The sequence below is a fragment of the Balaenoptera borealis genome (genome assembly GCF_965194805.1).
Source record: "Balaenoptera borealis genome assembly, chromosome: 14".
NCBI lineage: Eukaryota > Metazoa > Chordata > Mammalia > Artiodactyla > Balaenopteridae > Balaenoptera > Balaenoptera borealis.
The window spans coordinates 53,643,095-53,668,874 of record NC_138875.1 but is presented as its reverse complement, the minus strand read 5'-3'; the positions used below and the strand labels follow the sequence as shown (position 1 = coordinate 53,668,874).

Genomic DNA, 25,780 nt, shown 5'->3' with positions numbered 1-25,780 from the left:
GGGTTTATTTCTGTTTTGTATATATGTTCATTTGTATCATTTTTAATTTTTAGATTCTACATACAAGCAATATCATATATTTGTCTTTGTCTGGCTTACTTCACTTAGTATGATAATCTCTAGGTCCATCCATGTTGCTGCAAAAGAAATTATTTCATTCTTTTTTTATGGCTGAGTAATATTCCATTGTATATATATACACCACATCTTTATCCATTCATCTGCTGATGGACACTTAGGTTGCTTCCATGCCTTGGCTACTGTAAATAGTGCTACAATGAACACTGGGGTGCATGTATCTTTTTGAATTAGAGTTTTCCCTGGATATATGCCCAGGAGTGGGATTGCTGGGATCATATGGTAGCTCTATTTTTAGTGTTTTAAGGAACCTCCATACTGTTCTTCATAGTGGCTGCACCAATTTACATTCCCATCAACAGTGTAGGAGGGTTCCTTTTTCTCCACACCCTCTCCAGCATTTGTTATTTGTAGACTTTTTTGACAACAGCCATTCTGACCAGTGTGAGGTGAAGACATTGCATACTGATGATATTGATAAAAGGGTCAATTCATCAAGAAGATACAACAATGATAAACATATATGCATATAACAACACAGCTCCAAATATATATATATTTATATATATATATATATATGACATAAAAGAACAGTTCTAATAGAGTCCTCAATAATCCACTTTCAATAGTGGACAAAAAGTCTAAACAGAAGATGAATAAGAAAATAGAGGACTTGAAAAACACCATAAACCAAATAGATGTAACAGATATACTAAGCACAATCCAAGACCAACAGCAGAATACACATTTTTCTCAAGTGCACATGGGACTTCTCCAGGACAGACTATATGCTAGTTCAAAAGACAACTTAATACATTTAAAGAGACTGAAATTCTACAAAGTATTTTCTCCAACCACAACGGAATGAAACAAGAAGTCAATAATAGAAGGAAAATTAGAAGTTTCACAAGTATGTGGAAAATTAAACAATGTTCTCTTAAACAATGAGCCATGGAAGAAATCAAAAAAGAGACTAGAGAAAATGCTCTGAGATGAAAGAAAATGAAAACAACATACCAAAACTCATGGGATTCAGTGAAAGCAGTACTTAGGGGAAAACTTTAGTTGTAAATGCCTATATTATAAAAAAAGAAAGATGTCAATTCAACAACCCAGACTGACATCCTAAGAAACTAGAAAAAGAAAAGCAAACCAAGCCCAAAGCTAGAGGAAGGAAAGAAACAATAAAGATTAAAATTCAGGTAAGCAAAATATATAATAGAAAATACATAGTGAAAATTAACAAATAATTGGTTCTTTAAAAATCAATCAAATTGGCAAATCTTTTACTAAACCAAGAAAAAAAGAGAAGACACACGAATAACTAAAATCAGAAATGAAAGTGGGGACATAACTACCAACCTTCTACAAATAAAAAGGACAAAACTAAAAACTATGAACAATTGTACACCAACATACTAGATAACCTAGATGAAATGACAAATTCCTAGAAACACACAAACTATCAAAACTTATTTGAAAAAGAAAATTTGAATAAACCTACAGTAAGAGATTTAATCAGTAATAAAAAATGTCCCAACAAAGAAAAAAGTCCAAGACAAGATAATTTCACAATTGAATTCTACCAAACATATAAAGAAGAATTAATGCCAATCCTCACAATCTTCCAAAAAACAGAAGAGGATAAAACATTTCCTAATTCATCCCATGAGGCCAGAATTACTCTGACACCAAAGCCAACCAAGACACCACAAGAAAAAAAAAAAACACAAACCAATATCCCCAGATGCAAAAATCTTCAACAAAATACTAGCAAATTGAATGTAGCAGCATATTAAAAGGGTTATAAACTATGATCAAATGGGATATATTCCAGGGTGGCTCACCGCATGAAAGTCAATCAGTGTAATACATCACATAAATAGAATGAAGGAAAAAACTCCACATGATCATTTCAAATAACACAGAAATGGCGTTTTACAAAATCCAACACCCTTTCATGATAAAAACAATCAGTCAACAAGGCACAGAAGAGAACTTCCTCAACATAATAAAGGGCATTAATGAAAAACCCATAGCCAACATCATACACAATGGGGAAAGACTGAAAGCTTTCCCCCTATGATCAGGAACAAGACAAGGAAGGATGCCCAATTTCACTACTGCTATTCAACAATGTCCTGGAAGTTATAATCAGAGCAAATAGGCAAGAAAATAAAATAAAAGGCAGCCAAATTGGAAACACATTCAACATAACTGTTACAAAAATTCCACTGCCCTTTTTTGTAGGAATGGAAAAACCCATTCTAAAGTTCATATGGAATCTCAAGGGATCCCAAATACAGGCATAAATTGGAGATATTGTGAGTTCAGTTCCAGACCACAGCAAAAAAGAAAATAGAGCAATAAAGCAAGTCACACCAATTTTTTGGCTTCCCAGTGCGTAAAAATGTTAACACTATACTGTAGTCTATTAAGTGTGCAATAGCATTGTTTTTTTTAAATATTAAAACTAAAACCTTAATTTAAAATTAAGACCTTAATTTTATTGCTAAAAAATGCTAACCATCATATGACCACACAGGGTTGCCACAAACCTTCAATTTACAAAAAACTGCAATATCTGTAAAAGCACAATAAAGTGAGGTATGCCTGTAATCAAAACAATCTTGAAAAAGAAGAACAAAGTTAGAAGAGTCACACTTGCTTATTTCAAAGCCTACTACAAAGCTACCACAATCAAAACAGTGGCATAAAGACAGACATATATAGATCAATGGAATAGAATAGAGAGCTCAGAGATAAACCCTTATATTTATATGGTCAAATGTTTTTTGGCAAGGGTACCAAGACCATTTAAGGAAAAAAGGACAGTCTTTTCAACAAATGGTGCTGGGAAAACTGGATAACTACAAGCAAAAGAATGAAGTTGGACTCTTATCTTACACTATATACAAAAATTAACTCAAAAGAATGGAAAGCAATGACTCCAACAGACATTTGTATATCAATGACCAGAGAAGCATTACTCACAATAGTTAAAAGGACAAGCATTCTGAGTATCAGTCAATAGATGAATGGATTAAAAAAAAAGTGGTATATACATACATGGAATATTATTCAGCCTTAAAATGGAATGAAATTCTGATGTATGCTATGACATGGATGAACCCTGAAGACATGCTAAGTGAAATGTCAATCTCAAAAAGACAAAGATTGTGTGAATCTACTTATTTGAGGTAGCCAGAACAGTCAAATTCATAGAGAAAAAAAGTAGAATAGTGGTTACTGGGGGGTTGGGGTAAGGGGAGAATGGAAACTTATGGTTCAATGTGTTACAGAGATTTAATTTGGGGTGATGAAAAAGTTCTGGAGATGGATGGTGGTGTGATTACACAGCAATCTGAAGGTGCTTAATGCTACTGAACTGTGCACTTAAAAACGATTAAAATGGTAAATTTTATGATATATATCCTTTATGAAAATAAAGAGATAATCTTTCTTAAAGTTTATTTGTTAAAAAAGTACCCAATATAATGCTGAGGAAGTCTAAACTCCTAAGCCCCTAAACCTGGCTAGCTCCTAAATTCTTTATCCATGAAGCCTACACTGATGATCTCTCTCACGAGAATGTAAAATTCTAAGAGAGGACACCAGACTCAGTTGAACCACAGAAACTAAACTAGTATATATGTGCATACAATTAATTGTGTTTGTTTTTAACTAAACTGAAAACTCACCACATGATCTGACAGTTACCACTGTTACCATCTTAAGTGTCACCCATCAGCTAAAGGTGGATTAAGTAATGGTAATATCTTAGCTGAAGAGAGATCATGAATGGCAAAGTGTTTTACACGTAACCACATATTATATTTAACACAGCATTATTAATAATGTTATTATATGTAATAATTGTTATCATTTTGTTTTTCCTAAAATTTAACTGCCAACAAGTGTCAATTCTCTACGTTTCTAGTCTGTATAATACTGAATAGTGGAAATCTTTAAATGGTACATGGTATTTCACAAGATCAAAGATGCTAGAGTCAAAGAGACTTAACCTGAGTCCTGACATTGTCATTTGCTAGCAGTATGACCTATAGCAAGCTATTTAGGTCTTTTCATTTCTTTTATCTTTAATCGCCTGTCATTTCTTTAATTCTATCCCAAATGTGTGGAAAAAGTAATTTTACAATCTTAATACTTTGTATCTCTAAATTAAGAGTGAATAAGATCAGGAAGCTCATGGAAATTCTGCCAAAAAAATCAAGCTATTTTGTACCCTGCTCCCACACAGCCAAGGAACAGATGGTGAAGATTGCCATTATAATTTGCAGACATATAAGTGGTAAAACTACCAAAAGAACTATTATTTGCAAAACAGTAAGAAATTTTGCCAAAGAAAATTGGAAAGGCAAAAAAAATTAAAAAGAATTATAACTGTTACATAATTTTTAAAAACTTGGTAGGTCAGAGAGGTCAGTTCAGAATAAAAGTATTCTTGGTATTTTAGGGGTGGGAAGTAAAGAAGGGTAGGAAGAGGGAAAGGGAAGAAGAGAACAATAAGTTCTATAGACTTTGATTTTTCTTTCTTTTTTTACAGTAAGCACAAAATAGGAGCCATCAGGATTAGAAAAAGTTCTCGAAATTTTAAGTACGTTAACTCTAAGTAGACTGTAGCAAAACCATAGATAACAATATAGATCTTAAAAAGATACAGAAATGATAACAATACTACTAATAAAACTACCTATTTATAGAAATTCTTTAAATATAAAGTTCATTTGACTTAAATCAATGACATAATTCATTTTACTTACTTTTTCCATAAACATAAACAGTTATATTAAGGAGGTATAACAATATCAAAAATGCCACTGATTTGGATGCCACAGTTCCACTAGACTATGAGCTCCACAAGGTAAAGAACTTTTGCTGGTTTGTTTTCCTAATGTCTGAAATAGAGTATTGCTCAGTATATAGTAGGTGTTCAATAATGTTTGCTGACTAGGTTGCCTCCTCTCCTAATTAATATCAATTTTCAATACACATATGTCTTCCCTACTTTTTTAGAATGATTTATCGTATGGTTATTCTGTAGTTGTTTATGCATTGCTTTACTCTGAACAAAGAAGTGACAGAAAACATACTCGGTATTTTCTTGAGTCCTCTTTTAAATTTTCCTCAATTTACAATCATATCTGTATGTTTTCAGCCTTCTGAAACTTTACTAAAAGCATAACTCGAATAAAAACATAATTTTTCAATGCAAACATTCATCATCTCACTCTACTCATCTCTGTCTTGCAACAGTTTCTCTTGAAATGTGAAGACAATAATCATGTCACATTTACTTATGAGGAAGAGGCAGTTTCTTATTTTCCAGTGTATAACTAACTGTTAATAAATTCTCCCAAGGTGAGGCTGCTCCTGTAGCTTTTCCAGATAGCAGGTCATTCAGTGTCATTCTCTGTAGCAGTGTAATTTCTTAATTTCCAGAATTTCTTATTTCCCCTTTTCCCTTCTTAGTCAATTTTATAGCTTAGTAGAATGTATGTACTGTACCTGAAGGCCATATAACGGTTTCTTTTAAAATATTTAATAAGGGGCTTCCCTGGTGGCGCAGTGGTTGAGAATCTGCCTGCCAATGCAGGGGACACGGGTTCGAGCCCTGGTCTGGGAAGATCTCACATGCCGCGGAGCAACTAGGCCCGTGAGCCACAATTACTGAGCCTGCGCATCTGGAGCCTGTGCTCCGCAACAAGAGAGGCCGCGATAGTGAGAGGCCCGCACATCGCGATGAAGAGTGGCCCCCGCTTGCCGCAACTGGAGAAAGCCCTCGCACAGAAACGAAGACCCAACACAGCCATAAATAAATAAATAAATAAATAAAATATTTAACAAGGATACTTCACTAATATAGGCAAAGCTACATGATCTATTTCTTCAAAATTAGAAAGATTTTTCTCCCCTGAAGGAATCATCTCATGCAATCTCAACTAGATAGGCAGATCTTAAGAGGAATACCTAATTTGTATCTGTTTCTAAAGCAGCTGAGTTCATTTTATTATGATCATTGCTGTTGCTACAGCAGGAAGTTAGGGGCTGGTATACACTATCCTTTCTCTGCTAAGTGAAAAGGGAAACAATTCCTGAGACTTCAGCAAGGGAAAGATGAATTCTTGGCCTCCCAAATACACAAAGATGGTGGGAACCTTTGGTGCCATTATGACTTTGATTCAGCTACGTTAAGCAAAGTTTTCTGTGAATCACTGTAATTTTAACTCTTTTTAAAATAGGGAATATTCTAAACTGACTAAAAATTAACTTTTTGCACACTACAAATTTTTATTTCTGGATTTCAAGCTGCAAGTCTGATGGAATCAAGCATACCATAATTTCTTATATCCTCACACAAATTAAACTGCGATAGAACCTCCTTATATTTTAGGTTTTAGTAAAAACAAAAGAATAACTTTTTTTTTCACAAGAAATATTACCTCTTAATTATTGACTTCCTCTACAAAGAGATACTAAAGTCTAAGCAGACAGCAATTCAACAAAGATCAAATATCACATTATGCCTGCTGAGCCCAACTCCATTACATGTGCATAATACTTCATCTTGATATATTGAATGGGACATCAGAGAAGGAGCAGTATAATTTTCCTAACATTATCAAATATTCTCTCTTTAACTAGGTTAGGACAATACTTACATAGTATTTGTATACTCTGGATTTTCATCAGATATATACATATGTTAGGAACGCAGTTCCAACAGACCATTTACCACAACTACTTTCAAATAGTCACTGTAATGTGCAAGAGAAAATAACTTACTGTCTCGGAGTGTTTCCCAAGCCCACTGATCATTTTTGAAGAAGAGATGTCGTTTGATTTCTTCTACACCATTCCGCCCTAATCTCACCTCTCTGAATAGAAAGAGAAGGAGAAAAGTCATTAATCATTTAAGATATTATTATTGATACTATAACCTGTTCATATTTATTTGTGGGCATAATGCTAAATCTGTGCAGGATGTTAAATACAATTTTATGTCACCTTGAAATTATATTGTCAGCATAATTTTGAGCTTACATAAAAAATAAGTTGAAGACTGAGAATATTAAAGAATTTTTTCTAAAGAAAAAATACTCACAAAACACAGATTTATTGATACTCCATGGCTTTTCTACTGACAACAAATATCCATCACCTTGCTTCATTAGCATAATGAATTTTCTTGATAGGTTTTTTAATAGTGGTAAAGTTAATACATTTTTTGAACTAACAACTTCACACCAGGAGCTAACAAAAACTCCAAAAGATGTTTTAAATATAAAATTTCCATTTTATTCTCTATTAAATATTTCTGAGCAACCAACCAAAAACCAATGACAATTAATTCTTGACCCTACAACAAAACTGAGAGCTTTAATGGGACAAGCTACTGATCCTTGGTCTCTTCAATAGGCATAGAAAAAAAGCATTTTAAAATGTGCTGTTAGCTGAGTTGCTAAGGGGAACTTGGCACCTTTTGTTTTAGTAGAGTACTTATAAACAACAAAAATCCCAATTTTTTTCATGAGTTGAAAGATAAACTGCTTTAATCAAAGAGGAAATCAAAAATACCTAAAAACAAATGACAATGAAAACATGACGACCCAAAACCTATGGGATGCAGCAAAAGCAGTTCTAAGAGGGAAGTTTCTAGCAATACAATCCTACCTCAAGAAACAAAAAACACCTCAGATAAACAACCTAACCTTAAACCTAAAGGAATCAGAGAAAGAAGAACAAGAAAACCTCAAAGTTAGCAGAAGGAAAGAAATCATAAAGATCAAATCAGAAATAAATGAAAAAGAAATGAAGGAAACAGTAGCAAAGATCAATAAAACTAAAAGCTGGTTCTTTGAGAAGATAAACAAAATTGATAAACCATTAGCCAGACTCATCAAGAAAAAAAGGGAGAAGACTAAAATCAACAGAATTAGAAATGAAAAAGGAGAAGTAACAACTGACACTGCAGAAATACAAATGATCATGAGAGATTATGACAAGCAAATATATGCCAAGAAAATGGACAACCTAGGAAGAAATGGACAAATTCTTAGAAAAGCACAACCTTCCGAGGCTGAACCAGGAAGAAATAGAAAATATAAACAGACCAATTACAAGCACTGAAAATTGAAACTGTGATTAAAAATCTTCCAACAAACAAAAGCCCAGGACAAGATGGCTTCACAGGCGAATTCTATCAAACATTTAGAGAAGAGCTAATACCTATCCTTCTCAAACTCTTCCAAAATACAGCAAAGGGAGGAACACTCCCAAACCATCACCTTGATACCAAAACCAGACAAAGATGTTACAAAAAAAGAAAACTACCGGCCAATATCACTAATGAACATAGATGCAAAAATCCTCAACAAAATACTAGCAAACAGAATCCAACAGCACATTAAAAGGATCATACACCATGATCAAGTGGGGTTTATCCCAGGAATGCAAGGATTCTTCAATATACGCAAACCAGTCAATGTGATAATCCTATTTACAAATTGAAGGAGAAAAACCATATGATCATCTCAATAGATGCAGAAAAAGCTTTAGACAAAATTCAACACCCATTTATGATAAAAACCAGCCAGAAAGTAGGCATAGAGGGAACTTACCTCAACATAATAAAGGCCATATATGACAAACCCACAGCCAACATCATTCTCAGTGGTGAAAAACTGAAACCATTTCCACTAGATCAGGAACAAGACAAGGTTGCCCACTCTCACCACTATTATTCAACATAGTTTTGAAAGTTTTCGCCACAGCAATCAGAGAAGAAAAAGAAATAAAAGGAATCCAAATTGGAAAAGAAGTAAAACTGTCACTGTTTGCAGATGACATGATACTATACAAAGAGAATCCTAAAGATGCTACCAGAAAACTACTAGAACTAACCAATGAATTTGGTAAAGTAGCAGGATAGAAAATTAATGCACAGAAATCTCTTGCATTCCTTTACAGTAATGATGAAAATTCTGAAAGAGAAATTAAGAAAACACTCCCATTTACCACTGCAACAAAAAGAACAAAATACCTAGGAATAAACCTACCTAAGGAGACAAAAGAACTGTATGCAGAAAACTATAAGACACTGATGAAAGAAATTAAAGATGATACAAACAGATGGAGAGATATACCATGTTCCTGGATTGGAAGAATCAACATTGTGAAAATGACTATACTACCCAAAGCAATCTACAGATTCAATGCAATCCCTATCAAACTACCAATGGCATTTTGCACAGAACTAGAACAAAAATTTCACAATGTGTATGGAAACACAAAAGACCCCAAACAGCCAAAGCAATCTTGAGAAAGAAAAACGGAGCTGGAGGAATCAGGCTCCTGGACTTCAGACTATACTACAAAGCTACAGTAATCAAGACAGTATGGTACTGGCACAAAAACAGAAATATAGATCAATGGAACAGGATAGAAAGCCCAGAGATAAACCCACACACATATGGTCACCTTATTTTTCATAAAGGAGGCAAGAATATACAATGGAGAAAAGACAGCCTCTTCAATAGGTGGTGCTGGGAAAACTGGACAGCTCCATGTAAAAGAATGAAATTAGAACACTCCCTAACACCATACACAAAAATAAACTCAAAATGGATTAAAGACCTAAGTGTAAGGCCAGACAGTATAAAACTCATAGAGGAAAACATAGGCAGAACACTATGACATAAATCACAGCAAGATCCTTTTTGACCCACCACCTAGAGAAATGGAAATAAAAACAAAAATAAACAAATGGGACCTAATGAAACTTAAAAGCTTTTGCACAGCAAAAGGAAACATAAACAAGATGAAAAGACAACCCTCAGAATGGGAGAAAATATTTGCAAACGAAGCCACTGACAAAGGATTAATCTCCAAAATATACAAGCAGCTCATGCAGCTCAATATCAAAAAAAAAAAAAATCAACCTAATCCAAAAATAGGCAGAAGACCTAAATAGACATTTCTCCAAAGAAGGTATACAGATTGCCAACAAACACATGAAAGGATGCTCAACATCACTAATCACTAGAGAAATGCAAATCAAAACTACAATGAGGTATCACCTCACACCAGTCAGAATGGCCATCATCAAAAAGTCTACAAACAATAAATGCTAGAGAGTGTATGGAGAAAAGGGAACCCTCTTGCACTGTTGTTGGGAATGTAAACTGATACAGCCACTATGGAGAACAGTATAGAGGTTCCTTAAAAAACTAAAAATAGAACTACCATACAACCCAACAATCCCACTACTGGGCATATACCCTGAGAAAACCATAATTCAAAAAAAGTCATGTACCACAATGTTCACTGCAGCTCTATTTACAATAGACAGGACATGGAAGCAACCTAAGTGTCTGCTGACAGATGAATGGATCAAGACGACGTGGCACATATATACAATGGAATATTACTCAGCCAAAAAAAGAAACAAAATTGAGTTATTTGTAGTGAGGTGGATGGACCTAGAGTCTGTCATACAGAGTGAAGTTAAGTCAGAAAGAGAAAAACAAATATCATATGCTAACACATATATACGGAATCTAAAAAAAAAAAAAAATTGGTTCTGAAGAACCTAGGGGCAGGACAGGAATAAAGACACAGACATAGAGAATGGACTTGAGGACACGGGGCAGGGGAAGGGTAAGCTGGGACAAAGTGAGAGAGTGGCATGGATATACATATACACTACCAAATGTAAAATAGATAGCTAGTGGGAAGCAGCCACATAGCATAGGGAGATCAGCTGGGTGCTTTGTGACCACCTAGAGGGGTGGGATAAGGAGGATGGGAGGAGACGCAAGACGGAGGAGATATGGGGATATATGTATATGTATAGCTGATTCACTTTGTTATAAAGCAGAAACTAACACACCATTGTAAAGCAATTATACTTCAATAAAGATGTTAAAAAAAAAAAAAGGTTCTGACGAAACTGAATTATTTGTAGTGAGGTGGATGGACCTAGAGACTGTCATACAGAGTGAAGTAAGTCAGAAAGAGGAAAACAAATACTGTATGCTAACACATATATATGGAATCTCAAAAAAGAAAATGGTCAGAAGAACCTAGGGGCAAGACGGGAATAAAGATGCAGACCTACTAGAGAATGGACTTGAGGATATGGGGAGGGGGAAGGGTAAGCTGGGACAAAGTGAGAGAGTGGCATGGACATATATACATTACCAAACATAAAACAGATAGCTAGTGGGAAGCAGCCGCATAGCACAGGAAGATCAGCTCAATGCTTTGTGACCATCTAGAGGGGTGGGATAGGGAGAGTGGGAGGGAGGGAGATGCAAGAGGGAAGAGATATGGGGACATATGTATATGTATAACTGATTCACTTTGTTATAAAGCAGAAACTGACACACCATCGTAAAGCAATTATACTCCAATAAAGATGTTTAAAAAAAAAAAAAAGGTTCTGAAGAACCCAGGGGCAGGACAGGAATAAAGACACAGACATAGAGAATGGACTTGAGGTCACGGGGAGGAGGAAGGGTAAGCTGGGACAAAGTGAGAGAGTGGCATGGACATATATATGCTACCAAATGTAAAATAGATAGCTAGTGGGAAGCAGCCGCATAGCACAGGAAGATCAGCTCTGTGCTTTGTGTCCACCTAGAGGGGTGGGATAGTGAGGGTGGGAGGGAGACACAAGAGGGAGGAGATATGGGGATATATGTATATGTATAGCTGATTCAGTTTGTTATACAGCAGAAACTAACACACCATTGTAAAGCAATTATACTTCAATAAAGATGTTAAAAAATTTTTTTTAAATAAAAATTGTGACACCATAAAAAAAAATAAGATAAACTGCTTTAGATATAATGAGACACTTTTAAAGAAGCTTTCACTGACTCTCTCAGACTGGCTTAGGGAAACTCTCCATGGTTCTATGGCACGCGATACTTAAGAGTACTTACCTCTCTGTACAATAAATATCTCATTTGCCTGTCTGTTTCCCCCAAAGGACTATGAGGTAGTGGAGAACAGTGGCTGTGTATCTTGGTCATTTCTATACCTCTAGCATAGTTTTTATATGATACTATATTTATATAGTGCTTATATTAAAATGTAAAAATTTCAAAAACTATATGTTTCAGGCTGTAAAGGACAAACTGAAGGAGGATAAGTTAATTTTAATTAAAGTGAATCCGAAATTGAAACATATTTAAATTTAAAGCCTCTCTACTATTTAAATTAACAATATACAACCTTAAATCCTAAATGTAATCTTAGTAAGTCATCTAGTTCCTGTTTAAATTTTAAACGTAAACCACAAGGGTATATACATAATATGCCATTTTTGTTTCTAAAACACTTATGTGCATTTACATTTATAAAAAATGCTTGTTGAAACTGGAAGACCATGTCAATGAAGGAAGGAGGTAGAAAATACTACATACTTTTTTATAGCTTTGCACTATCTACTTAATTTCAAAAAGCATATATAATTAAATCTTTTTCCCAGCTTTACTGAGGTATAACTGGCAAATAAAATTTTAAGACATTTAGTTTACAATGTTACAATTTGATATTCATACATATACACTGTGAAAGGAGTCCCCCCAACAAGCTAATTAACACATCAATCACTTCACATATTTACTTTTCTTTTTTTGGTCCGGGGCAAGAACATTTAAATGTTCTCTCTTCACAAATTTCAATTATACAATACAGTGTTATCTTAAATGGCATCAACTGGAAGATGCATCATCATTTTTCTATCACCAGGAAAAAAATGTCCCAATTAAATTACTACATGCCATTGATTTTAAGATGCACTCTAATTTTAGAGATTTTAAGATGTTAAAAAAAAAAAACTCAGGGAATTCCCTGGCAGTCCAGAGGTTAGGATTCGGTGCTTTCACTGCCAGGGCCCAGGTTCAATCGCTGGTCGGGGAACTAAGATCCCACAAGCCGCACAGCATGGCCAAAAGGGAAAAAAAAAAATCAGACTCAATAAAATATACTACCATCTTTATACTTAAGTAAGTTAAAAATTTAACAATGAAAAAAATAATCAACTTGTCATCAGCAAAGAATCTATTACTATCCCAATTTCTTAGGTAAGGTAAGTGAGTTGAGATCCAGAAAAGCCATCCAGAAAAACCAGAAAAATTATATCAGGTTTCACTGTCATGAACGATTTTGGGAATGGTAATTTTTATTCCAATAGTTCAAATATAGGAGTTTAGATATAGACCTTAAAAACTGAGCAGCAAAATGAAAATTTCCTTGGAATAAGTGTTCCATGTTAAAATTATTTACCTGTCAGTAAGGAAGGCACAAATAAGATTTTTTGCTTCTTTTGATATGTCATTATCATCAGGGAAGGTAAGTGAATTTTTATGGTTCATAATCTTACTATAAGTTCCAACCAGAGAATCTGCATAAAATGGTGTATCACCTGATAAATTGACAGGGAAAACAAAAGCAAATTAAGATACATTGAAAGAAAGCAGTTTCAAAGGAAAAGAGTCAATGTTACTGTATAAAGATAATTAACTATGCATAAGCTAAAAATATACACCGAATACATAAAAAGAAGTAACACATTAAGTTTCTCTAAGTCTCTAAATAGCTTGTCAAAACCGACAAAGTAGGTTTGGATCAGTTTGTTTCCTACAAACAAAATCAACACTGCTTAATGTAATATTTTATTAGAAGAAGCCAAGTCTAAGTTTGGAGATGAACAACTATGTTAGAGGTACATAAAATCCTCCTTTACTCACCTACAAGCATTTCATATAAAAATACCCCAACTGACCACCAGTCACATTCTCGTCCATAATAACCATCACCACCTTGAGATTTTAATACTTCAGGGGAAATATAATCAGGTGTCCCAACTGCTGTATCACATCGTACCATACCTTCCTAAAAAGAGGTCAAATTTTCAATTAGGATATAAATGTAAAGTCTCAATTATTTAACATGAGTTTTTCTTAATGTAACATGTAGAACTCTTAAGTCTTTGTGTTATGAAAGATCACATCAAAACCTAATGCAGACTTGATAAAAAATAACAAACAGCTTAATCATATATACATATTATATACACAATATATTCATAATGTATGTGTGTATGTGTATATGGATATAGCAGTGATTTTTATTTTGTAATAACACTCACTAGAAAGACACATTGCCACCATTTATTATTCCCCCAGTTGTACCAATATGATGATCTCATCTTAATTTCAGAGAACAAGTATATAAGTCAATGCAAATATGTTGAGGAACCGATAGAATGAATCACTTGATAACATCAATGTATAAATGCTGATTTAATTGCTTTTTACTAAAATAGTCATTCACTTTATGCTTGAAATTGAGGGAAAAAAACATAAGAATTGACTGTACAAATATAAAATGGGGAAGCATGTGCATGGGAAAAGGGCATAATAGTGTTAAGCCCACTGGTAACTACCTAATATGCATTTTAACCCTCTCTCCAAAATAAAAACAAAAACTATATATACCTGTTACTTACTTTAGCTGGTATGAATGCAACAGAATTATACATGATTACACAAAAGTTCTCACATACTGTTCTCCTCCTAACCCATAAATTTCCTTTGGAAATAATAAATACAACTGTCTGGTTATTCTTCTATGATAAGTTTCAAAGAATATAAACTGTTTCAACTGAAAATAAAGCAGCATACTTGCTACTTCAGCTATGGATATAAGTTATTTATTATATAAATAGTGAGCATGGGTACCTTTTACGATTGACTCCCCAAATAAGTAGTAAGAGCTTTTCATGTTTAATAGAAGGCTAAGTAAAACATTAAAAAATATACATATTACTGAAATTCAGTTTTTATGAAAGTCTCATTTTAACAGTGGCATTAGTATTTAGTGACATTTAAGCTAATCCCATTTCTAGCTACCAAGAGTGGACATTACAGATTTGTTTTAAAAGATTTAGTAAATCTGGCAATCCACGCTTCCCCTAAATAGAGAGGGGAAAGAATAAAGCACTTACAAGTTACTAACACAACACTGAAACCATGGCATCTAGTTCAACAAATAAGACTGGGCACATCAATTCTGTACAAGTCCAGATATGGTTAGTAAATTCTTAAAACATTGGGAGAGGGAAGGGTAAGCTGGGACAAAGTGAGAGAGTGGCGTGGACATATATACACTATCAAATGTAAAATAGATAGCTAGTGGGAAGCAGCAGCTGCATAGCACAGGAAGATCAGCTTGGTGCTTTGTGACCACCTAGAGGGGTGGGATAGGGAGGATGGGAGGGAGATGTAAGAGGGAGGAGATATGGGGATATATGTATATGTACAGCTGATTCACTTTGTTATAAAGCAGAAACTAACACACCATTGTAAAGCAATTATACTTCAATAAAAATGTTAAAAAAAAACATTTTGTAAAAAGCATCTATCTTGAATTCGCAAAACTAAATTAAAATCTAATTATTTAACCTTATTCATCTTCATACAAGTACCAAAATCTGCTAACTTCAAATGTCCAGATTTATCCAGCAGCATGTTATCAGGCTTCACATCTCTGAGGGGGGAAAAAAAGGAGTACAGTATCTCTGAAACAGATCAGAAACTGATAAAAATTATATGAGGCAGTGATTTTAGGTCATATATCCTCAATTTAGAGAAGGTCACCTTTGATCTATATGTGCTCTCTATCCACATCTATAAACTGACTTCATCAGGGAGACTCTCTCATATATTATGCCTCAGAAGAAGACATTCTTTTAAGTAGAGTTAGATTCTTCCAAGAGGAAGATCAAGTCATTTGAGAGAGAATAACCATAAAAAATGTAACATTCAAACATAAAAAGTAACTGAAACACACAAGATAGATAAATACATAAATAACCCCAGAAAAGGGTCTAAATCACTTTCATTTTTGCATCCCTGGCACTGAGCACAGCAATTGCACATAGAATTCAAGTGGTGTTTGCAGAACAAATGAAATTATTCTTCTAGCAAATAAATTTGATATGTTCACTAATTAAAAGCAAATTAATTTGTATATAAAAATTAAAAGCATTTAATACCCCAGAATATACCTTAAAAAAACAGCTTATAATTTTTACTTTTCAGGACACCATATAAAAGCCTTATAATCAGAATAAGAAATATTAAAGAATACATTTATATCAACACTAAACTGAAATGTTAAAACCACGAATTTCAAAGTTTTATATTCTGAAACACCACTCATGTCATATGGGAGAATAGGTGGATTTAGGATGGGAAATGCTAATCAAATGCAGTTTAAGTACTGATTTTTAGCTTCTCTCTTTAACAAATGAGAAAATTTAAAGCATTTTTATCCTTACCTATGAATAAAACCCATGGAATGGATTGCATCCAATGCAAGAACTACTTCTGCAGTATAAAATCGGGCCCATTTTTCAGGCACATCATAGTTGCTCATTAAGTTTACGAGATCTCCACCAGGCATGTATTCCATTACCATGTAGAGATAACGATCATCTTGGAATGCATAAAATAGCTACACAAATACAAAAAAAACAAACAAATTCATTAAGACTAAGCAAAACTGCTTCATTTAAGAATTGTCAAAAATACTAATATAAGATTTAACTGAAATAATCAAATTGCAGTAGTTGTAAGTACTCTTAAAGGAAACAAATACAAAGATAAACAGCACAAAGAACTTTGCATATGCAGAGGAGTTATTAACTGGGGTTACTTCTGAGGATTCGGAGACTTCTTTTCTCTACACTTTTCTATACTAATTGAATTTCTTATACTGAGAATTTTTAAAAATTATAATAGTTTCAATAAAGAATATACAACTCTTCTAAGCAAAGACATATTGTAGTTCTAATTTAAATTGTGCATAGTGGGGTTTAGTGTTAAATTTATATCAACACCACAATCGTCAAGTAATCTAATAAAATTAGGCTACAGTCTTAGTTGTCCCTTATTAGCTGTGTGACTAGGCAATTTACTTAACCTCCCAAATTATCTGTGACTATAATCCTTTCTAGAAGAATATATGGGGAAAAAAAAAAAAAGAATATATGGGACTATATATCATGTTTGACCTTTATACTTGCTGCCCAGTTTGTGTCTGGATGCCTGGCAGTTGGCAAGTACTTAATGAATATCCAACGAACAAAAGCACAAATTTCATCTATAAATTGAGGGTGTAGCTAGTAGGGATTAACTGCCTTTCAGAGTTGTTAAAAAGATTAGTGACTAGAGAAAAAGCCCTTAGTACAACAGATGCTCAGTAAACAGTTGCAGTCAGTAGGAGTCAGTAGTTGCAGTAACAGCTAACAGAGAAACAGGAAGAGGACAACAGAGTCAAAACAGGAAGAGTAAGGTCCATTGATATGAAATCGGCAACAATATCAGGCATAAATATATTATGTGACCAGGGTTGAAGTTAAAAGAAGAGCAAATTTACAAAAGAAAATTTCTTTTTTTTGGCCGCAATACGTGGCTTGTGGGATCTTAGTTCCCCGACCAGGGACTGAAGCCATGGCAGTGAAAGCACAAAGTCCTAACCACTGGCCTAATCACTGGACTGCCAGGGAATTCCCTACAAAAGAACATTTTAAGTAAACATGAGAAGATTAGAATAGAACTAAAATAAATGAAATAAGCCCTTAGAGAAAAAGTATAACTAATTTACCTAGGCACTTATGTCTTAAAATTATTTTTATATTTCATTTTTTTCAACAGCATTTAATGATTTTAGTTACAGATTTAGTAACTTTAATTAAATATAAATATTTGGGGGAAGGATAAGAAACTAAGTGGTATCTCATGGCTCTCCCAGATTAACATGTACAGTAAGTATATCACTCGGACACCATAATTAAAGAAACATTGTTGATTTGGTGGCAGTTTACCCTATTTAAAACGTATCAAGAAAAATAAAGCTTCAAGTTCATAAGTTGTAAATTTAACCTTAAACATTTATGTCATGTTTTTTAACTTTTTACACAACACTGAACACTCCCCGTATCAGTGGTTCTCAACCAGAGATGATAACTGCCGGTGTCCCACGGCCCCCACCCGCCCACTCTCCCCAACACGCCACCCAGGGAGATGTTCAACAATGTCTGAACACAGTTTTGGTTGTTATAGCTTTTGTGTGGGGTGGGGAGGGCTGCTACCGGCATCACCTGGGTAGAAGTCAGGCATGCTGTTAAAAACCCACAGGATAGCCCCCAACAACAAAGAATCACTTGGCCCAAAATGTCAGTAACACTGAGCCTGAGAAACTCTGCTCTATACAGCTGATAAAAACAGGGCAGACATTTCAAGTATAAAAAGTCTTACTATGCGAATCTTAAACATCTTCCATATCCTTTTTATCCCAATTACTATTATGCTTATTTAAGACAGTCTTGATTACATAGTATAAATTTTAAAAACTACAAAATTCATGCTAGGAATTTAGAAATGATCTAGCTCAGCAGTTTTACTATTTTTTTAAAAAAACCACAAGACCTTATTTCCCCCATATGAAATCTTAATAAGAACCCCAATATATAATATAGACATATAAAACATGCAGCTGCTCTAGTTGAAGCAGAAACAGAAAACCCAGAATTATAACCTACCCAAACAACTGCTTGCTCCCATGACTCCATCTGAGGTATCTCCTCAGTTGAAAATAACCAATCTAAGCCACCTTTCACATTTTTTGAGCAAGGAGACTGAGGCCCAGAGATGTAAATAACCTGGCCACAGCTTCAGGTCAAGATTAGTACCTACAATTCCTGACTTTCTAATGTATTTTTCTTTCCACTGAAAAACCTGAAGCCAATACAATATTATTTGGAGGCCTAGCTTAACTTTTTTCCCTCCATTTCTCCCATTCTTTCCACTCTACTCCCATTCTTTCCCTCCATTTCTCCCATTCTCTCCACTCCAGAGACAGTTACTTTCCTCCTAGAGATGATTCAATAAAATTAAATTTTATGATTTTAAAAATAATGATATATTAGACACTTTTGTAATTGCCAATAAATTCTCTATTACTGTTCTAAAAAACAAAGCTTCTCAGACATGTTAAGTTACAAACTGCTACAGCAACAATGAAACAATAACAAAAGCATACCTGAACAACCCAAGGACTGTTAGCAAAAGCCATGATGTCCCTTTCTTCCCAGAAAAAAGCAGAATCGGATCTCTTAATCATTTCAAATTTGCTGAGAAGCTTCATAGCATATACCTTCCTGGTGGATTTATGCCTTACCTTTAAAATTGAAAATGGAAAATAATGAACATTTCATTAACATTTAAAGCTCAGTGTTTCCCAGAACAATTTACTAAATAATTTAACATTATTGGTCTTGCTATTTTAAATTCTTCTCTTCTGAATTATCCCAATTAGATAATGTCAAGGCTTTAACTACCAGATGTAAGTAATGTTAGAAAAAAATCTTTATTCCCTGTATTATGGCACACTTCCCCCTCCTCCACCCTGCTAGTTATACTACTTCCTGTTTATAAAACTTAACTACTGCACAGCATTTTAGATAATGTAATATTAGGAGTAAAGATTTCTCTTTTGATGCTTGAAAACTCTTCTCTACCCATGAATTCTTGGGGAAATATTTCACACTACTGCTGAATTAGACTCTAGGCTTTCATATCCTTAGGCAAGAATGTCTAGAGCAATTTGAAGCAAGAATTTTATAAAAACAATACTTTCCCAAATAACATATGTTAAACACACAAATGGATTTTTTAATTTTAAAAAGATTGTTTTTTTAATCTCATTAAAATAACCTACCAATTGAACTTCTCCAAATGCACCTCTACCAATCACCTTCACTACTTCATAATCTTCAGCTTTCATTCGTAAATCTCTAATTTTATTTATTGTGTCTTTATCTGTATGAAAAGAAAAGTTTATAATTTTAAATCACTGAAGCATTATAACTAAAACTGCTTATTTTACATTCAAGTTCTTGAGAAACAATAAAAAACAAAGATGTTCATTAAAAATTATTTAATATAAGTAAAATATGAAGTTGTAAAACAGAGAAATGTTCAATGTGCTAAGAATTGTTTTTAATAAATTCTGGAATGACTTCACTCTGTTAAAATATTTTTCTTAAAATCTGACTTACTAGAATGTTTAAAAAAAACCAAATATTATACTACACGTACACTGAGAATAATTAATTAGTTCCTGGTATTTTAAGTATATATCAAATTTGAATCAAGGGGCCACAGGTACATATTTTAGATTAATGAAACAAGTTTTCTTTTTATCAAGTCAGTTTTGATGATCCTTTTAAAAAGATATAACTAATTTAAGATATCAAAGGTAAACATGCTAAAGAATCACGTACTTATTATATTTCTCTATTTGAATGCAGATTCTAACTTAAAACACACAGTGGGAATCACTACAATTATTTATATAAACCTGTCACACTACAAACTACAATAATTTAAAATCCCCACTGGATAGATATTCTAATTCCTAATTTGGTCATAGATTAAAATAGGGCTATTTTAATCCACATGGGTCAACACTGGCATGAGATTACATGGAAAAGCTTCACAGCAGAGTTATACAAAATACAGGGCAGCTATTAAATTTAAGTTCTAGTTCCTGATAAAAGCTACATATAATATCTTGTCTTTCTTTTGAAATCCACATTTAAACTCATGTTTGTATACATTATGACCCATAAACACATGCAACAGAGAGCAAACTTTCACACAGGGATAACATAAGTACATTTAATTTTAGATCACATATCTATTGCAAATGTACCAGGAAGATATAAACAATAATCAATTTACTGCAGAAACATCTGTGTTAACTATAGAGGCTCTACAGTAATCACTGTAGATATATACATAACTCTAAAACACAGTGTCTGCTCTTATGGATTTCAAATGAAACTGAAACAAACAAAAAATAATACCAAAAAATGCAAAAAGGAAAATAAGCACAAGCACAGAGTTTGTGGAATATAAAGGATGATACCTAACCCAAGGCTGCCTAGGAGGGAGGTGGCTAGAAAAGGCTTTCTGGAGGTGAAGAAACCTGAAACAAGTCTAAAAAGAAAGCAGTTAGCTAGCTGGGAAGAAGAAAAGAGAGAATATAACAGGCAGATGGGCAAATATAAGCAAAGGCACAGCAGAACTGTTCTGTGCTGCTGGAGTATCAAGTCTGTGGGAAGGACGTGAAGGAGAGGCTGGAGAGCCCCAAACTAGTTAAGGAGCTTGAACTTTACCTGTAGACCAGTAGTTGTAAAATTATTATTTAATCAACAAAAATATTTTTCACATTAAAGTTTAAAAGCAGTACAATATGAAAATAGATAAAAGAAAAGTGCTCTGCTTCAAGAGGGTAGTGGTGGTGGGTGTCGTCAGAGAGGGGCTGGAGCCTTGTCTACTTTGTACACCTCCATAATGCAGCCCAACAGAGTCCTGTGGGATCTGTCGGGAACTGAGAACAACCTGAAAACCACCACTACGTGTTGGAAGCCATGACAAGAAATAAGGCATATAAACAACATAGTCAAATTTACATTTCAGCTGCACTACTCCAGAGAATATGTAAATGATAAATTCAATAAGGGCAAGACTAGAGCGGGGGTAGAACTTTAAGAGTACTGTAATACTCCAGACACGAAATAAGAAAGTTCTGAACCAGGATAATGTGTTATATAATAGCCTATGGGGTTGAGAAAGGATCCCTGGCTCTGGTTATACCAGATTTAGAGCCATAAATAGGCTATAAAGTCTGTAGTTTTGGGCTCAGAAAATATATCTGCTGCAAATGTGTGTGGAAATGGAGATCTTGCTTCTTATTTTAATTTCTGACAGCACAGGAAGTTACAAAGCAGCTCGACGTTACTTGTGATTCGAACAACATTAGTTGTCAAAATGACTTTATTACATTTAAGTTTTGCATTAAAAGTGCTGTCTTGCCTTGTAATTTTAGGTTAAATCAAAAACTAATTTCCAAAGTCAGTGTTCAATGATAATTCAATGATAGTTGAGAGTGGTTCTTCTCATTAAGAAAAATCTTCATCTTGGTCCTTGTCTTAATCAGCTCATCCTGCCGTGCAAAATACCATAGACTGGGTGGCTTAACAGACATTCATTTTCTCATGGTTCTAGAGGCTCAAAGTCTAAGACTGGGGCCAGCGTGTTCTGTTTCTGGTGAGATCTCTCTTCCTGGCTAGTTGGCAGCCAGCATCTCTCTGTGTGCTCACAGGACCTCTTACGTGTTGCACAGGTAAGGACACTAATCCCATTTTATCACAGTCCTACCTTTATGACCTCATTTAACCTTAACTGCCTCTTGGTTGGCCCTATCTCCAAATACAGTTATATTGGGGGGTTAGGGATTCAATAGATGGATTTGGGGTTGGGGGACACAATATAGTCCACAAAAAAAAAAATCACAAATGTCACCACTGCTAAGCCATTGACTTGCTATATGCAAAGATAAACTGGGATATTCAGCTTCAATTTCTGTCAAAAATGTACAGAATGGATAACAGTTAAGTCCACCAGAGTGAATGATGTTTACCACTGATCCTGTGGTTCAATAAAACGATAGATTCAAATATTTTCCACAAAGTACTTGCTGATGTATAATACAATGAATAACTACAGGCTTTAAACACCTGGTATTTTCATAAGCTTTGTTAGTTTGTTCAACTAACATTTTCTGCACCATACATAATTTTTTTTTCATAATTTTAACTACCATCATTTGTAACACATCTTAGCAGACTCCACTTCAAGTTGTACTTAGTGTTTCCTCAACTTTTTAAAAAATATTCTTGCCTGTACTTGTTCCATGCCGACTACACATACAGGCTAATTCTTCACTCACTTCAAACTCAGCATTGATTCCTCAAACAAGAGTCAAGGAAAATCACTCAAAATTGTCTTATTTTTTAATTGACTATTGCTGTTGCTCCCAATGGTCTCAATTCTTTGAGCAACTACTGTTCTTGACAAAAAGCTAATAGTTTTTTTTAAATTTAATTTTATTTCTTTATTTTTTATACAGCAGGTTCTTATTAGTTATCTATTTTACATATATTAGTGTATGTATGTCAATCCCAATCTCCCAATTCATCACACACACACACCCCCCCCCGCCACTTCCCCCCTTGGTGTCCGTATGTTTGTACTCTACATCTGTGTCTCTATTTCTGCCTTGCAAACCAGTTCATCTGTACCATTTTTCTAGACTCCACATATATGCATTAATGATATTTTTCTCTTTCTGACTTACTTCACTCTGTATGACAGTCTCTAGATCCATCCACATCTCTACAAGTGACCCAATTTCATTCCTTTTTATGGCTGAGTAATATTCCAGTGTATATATGTACCACATCTTCTTTATCCATTCGTCTGTCGATGGGCATTTACGTGGTTTCCATGACCTGGCTATTGTAAATAGTGCTGCAATGAACACTGGCGTGCATGTGTCTTTTTGAATTATGGTTTTCTCTGGGTATATGCCCAGAGGTGGGATTGCTGGGTCATATGGTAATGCTATTTTTAGTTTTTTAAGGAACCTCCATACTGTTCTCCATACTGGCTGTATCAATTTACATTCCCACCAACAGTGCAGAGGGTTCCCTTTTCTCCACACCCTCTCCAGCATTTGTTGTTTGTAGATTTTCTGATGATGCCCATTCTGACTGGTGTGAGGTGATACCTCATTGTAGCTTTGATTTGCATTTCTCTAATAATTAGTGATGTTGGGCGGCTTTTCATGTGCTTCTTGGCCATCTGTATGTCTTTGGAGAAATGTCTATTTAGGTCTTCTGCCCATTTTTGGATTGGGTTGTTTGTTTTTTTGATATTGAGTTGCATGAGCTGCTTGTATATTTTGGAGGTTAATCCTTTGTCCGTTGATTCATTTGCAAATATTTTCTCCCATTCTGAGGGTTGTCTTTTCGTCTTGTTTGTAGTTTCTTTTGCTGTGCAAAAGCCCAAAAAGCTAATAGTCTTAAGGAAGTTTTTCTCTCTGTACACATTTGCTTTGTGGCTGCAAACACCATCAGTGAATAGCTTTCCCTGCTTGGCTAACAAATAAGCCACTTGTAAACTTATGTAAGGTCATAACCTCATTTTCTTTTTTCATCTTTGTAAAGAAAATTCTGCTGTGGTGAGATATTCTATTTTAAATTTTCTGGGTTTTTCTAACTGTTGCTTTCCTGTGAGTTGGGAATGTTATGGCGAGTACTTATTCTGGTAATGTCAATGCACATTGTACTCTTTCAGCACAGCTACAGTGTAACTGCATAATAACACAATGCCCTGCCCTCTAACTTGATGAAATAATCCACACTTCACTGTGCCTCAAAATAACAACATTCAGTTTCACTCTTCTTCTCCTTTTTTGTTCTGACATGATGGGCATGCACTGGCAAAGGAAAAAAAATAATAAAATTCTGTGGTATGGTGATACACATGGAATGCTATTGTGTTTTAACTGTGTCACTGTGATTTCTAGTGTGCTGAGCAGCAGTGTGAAGCAATAACAATGCCACGTATGATTTTTGTCACAGGTACTCAACTCTTCAACTTGTGTTGTAGCATAAAAGTGGTCACAGACAATACTTAAAAGAATGAGCAGAGCTATGTCCCAATAAAACTTTATTTATGGACACTGAAATCTGCACTTCACATAATTTTCACATGTCATGAAATATTATTCTTCTTTTGACTTTCTATAAATTATTTAAAAATATAAAAACCATTCCTAGCTCATAAGCCATCCAAAAACAAATGGTAGGCCAGATCTGGCCTGTGGGCTGTAGTTTGCCAACCCCTACTCCAATGGAAATCCAGCTTCCCTGAGGACGCTGCTTCCCCTGCAGTTCTACAGTGGTGCCCTTTACCCTCCACATGCTTTATACCAATGGCCCTGAAAGTGGGACAGGTGAACTCCACTGCCATCTCTACACTCCCACCCTATATCTGCCAGCTTTGCTTTTCATATTTATTAGGTTCTATCTCCCACTACCTCTCATTGTCACTGTAATCTACTGACCCTCAGGTCATCACATCTCACTGCTAGACAATTTTAGTTTCTGGGTTACTAACCTTCTCTCCAATATTTTCCTATTTTAATTCTTAAGGACTTTAATATACCCATAGATGATACTTCTAATAACCTGGCCTCTCAATACCTTTAACTTCTCTCTTTCAATGATCTTGTCCTCTACCTTATCTCAGCCACTCATTTCCATGGCCACATGCTAGATCTTGTCATTATCAGTAATTATAGTCCTCCCTTAATTTCAATTTCAAATCCTGTACTCTCTAAGCACTCCCTCAGCTTTCCTGCTCACTCCCTCCAAAAACCACACCCCAACAATCCCCAGCCCCACCAAGACCTCCAATCCACTGATCCTATCCATTTTTACTGTACCTCATTGTACTGATAGGTTCTCTTTCTTACCTATCCAGCTTAAATTACATGATCAATTATTATAATCGTTCGCTTGCATAACCTTTAATGCCTTGGCTCTTTTCTGCTTCATTATACTTAGTTTGGCAAAACCGTAATTCTAGTTAAATCTACCTCTACAACTAACTCTATGTCAGCACCCATGTAGTTGAATATGTCTGGATAAATACATAAAATCATACTGACTGATCCCACTTTAAATCCA

The 25,780-nt window shown here is 34.6% G+C and overlaps 1 protein-coding gene across 3 annotated transcripts in view; it reads right to left on the bottom strand.

The window, feature by feature from the left end:
- Positions 1 to 25,780, bottom strand: part of ROCK1 (Rho associated coiled-coil containing protein kinase 1) — a 139,195-nt gene that overhangs the window by 65,731 nt on the left and 47,684 nt on the right. For all 3 annotated transcript variants that reach the window (XM_082353488.1, XM_082353489.1, XM_082353490.1), the window contains 7 exons: positions 19,897 to 19,997; positions 19,219 to 19,356; positions 16,454 to 16,629; positions 15,576 to 15,660; positions 13,860 to 14,004; positions 13,396 to 13,534; positions 6,886 to 6,977 (listed from right to left, as the gene is read on the bottom strand). In XM_082353488.1, coding sequence (XP_082209614.1) covers positions 6,886 to 6,977; positions 13,396 to 13,534; positions 13,860 to 14,004; positions 15,576 to 15,660; positions 16,454 to 16,629; positions 19,219 to 19,356; positions 19,897 to 19,997 — 876 coding nt within the window. The remainder of the gene's footprint in view (positions 1 to 6,885; positions 6,978 to 13,395; positions 13,535 to 13,859; positions 14,005 to 15,575; positions 15,661 to 16,453; positions 16,630 to 19,218; positions 19,357 to 19,896; positions 19,998 to 25,780) is intronic.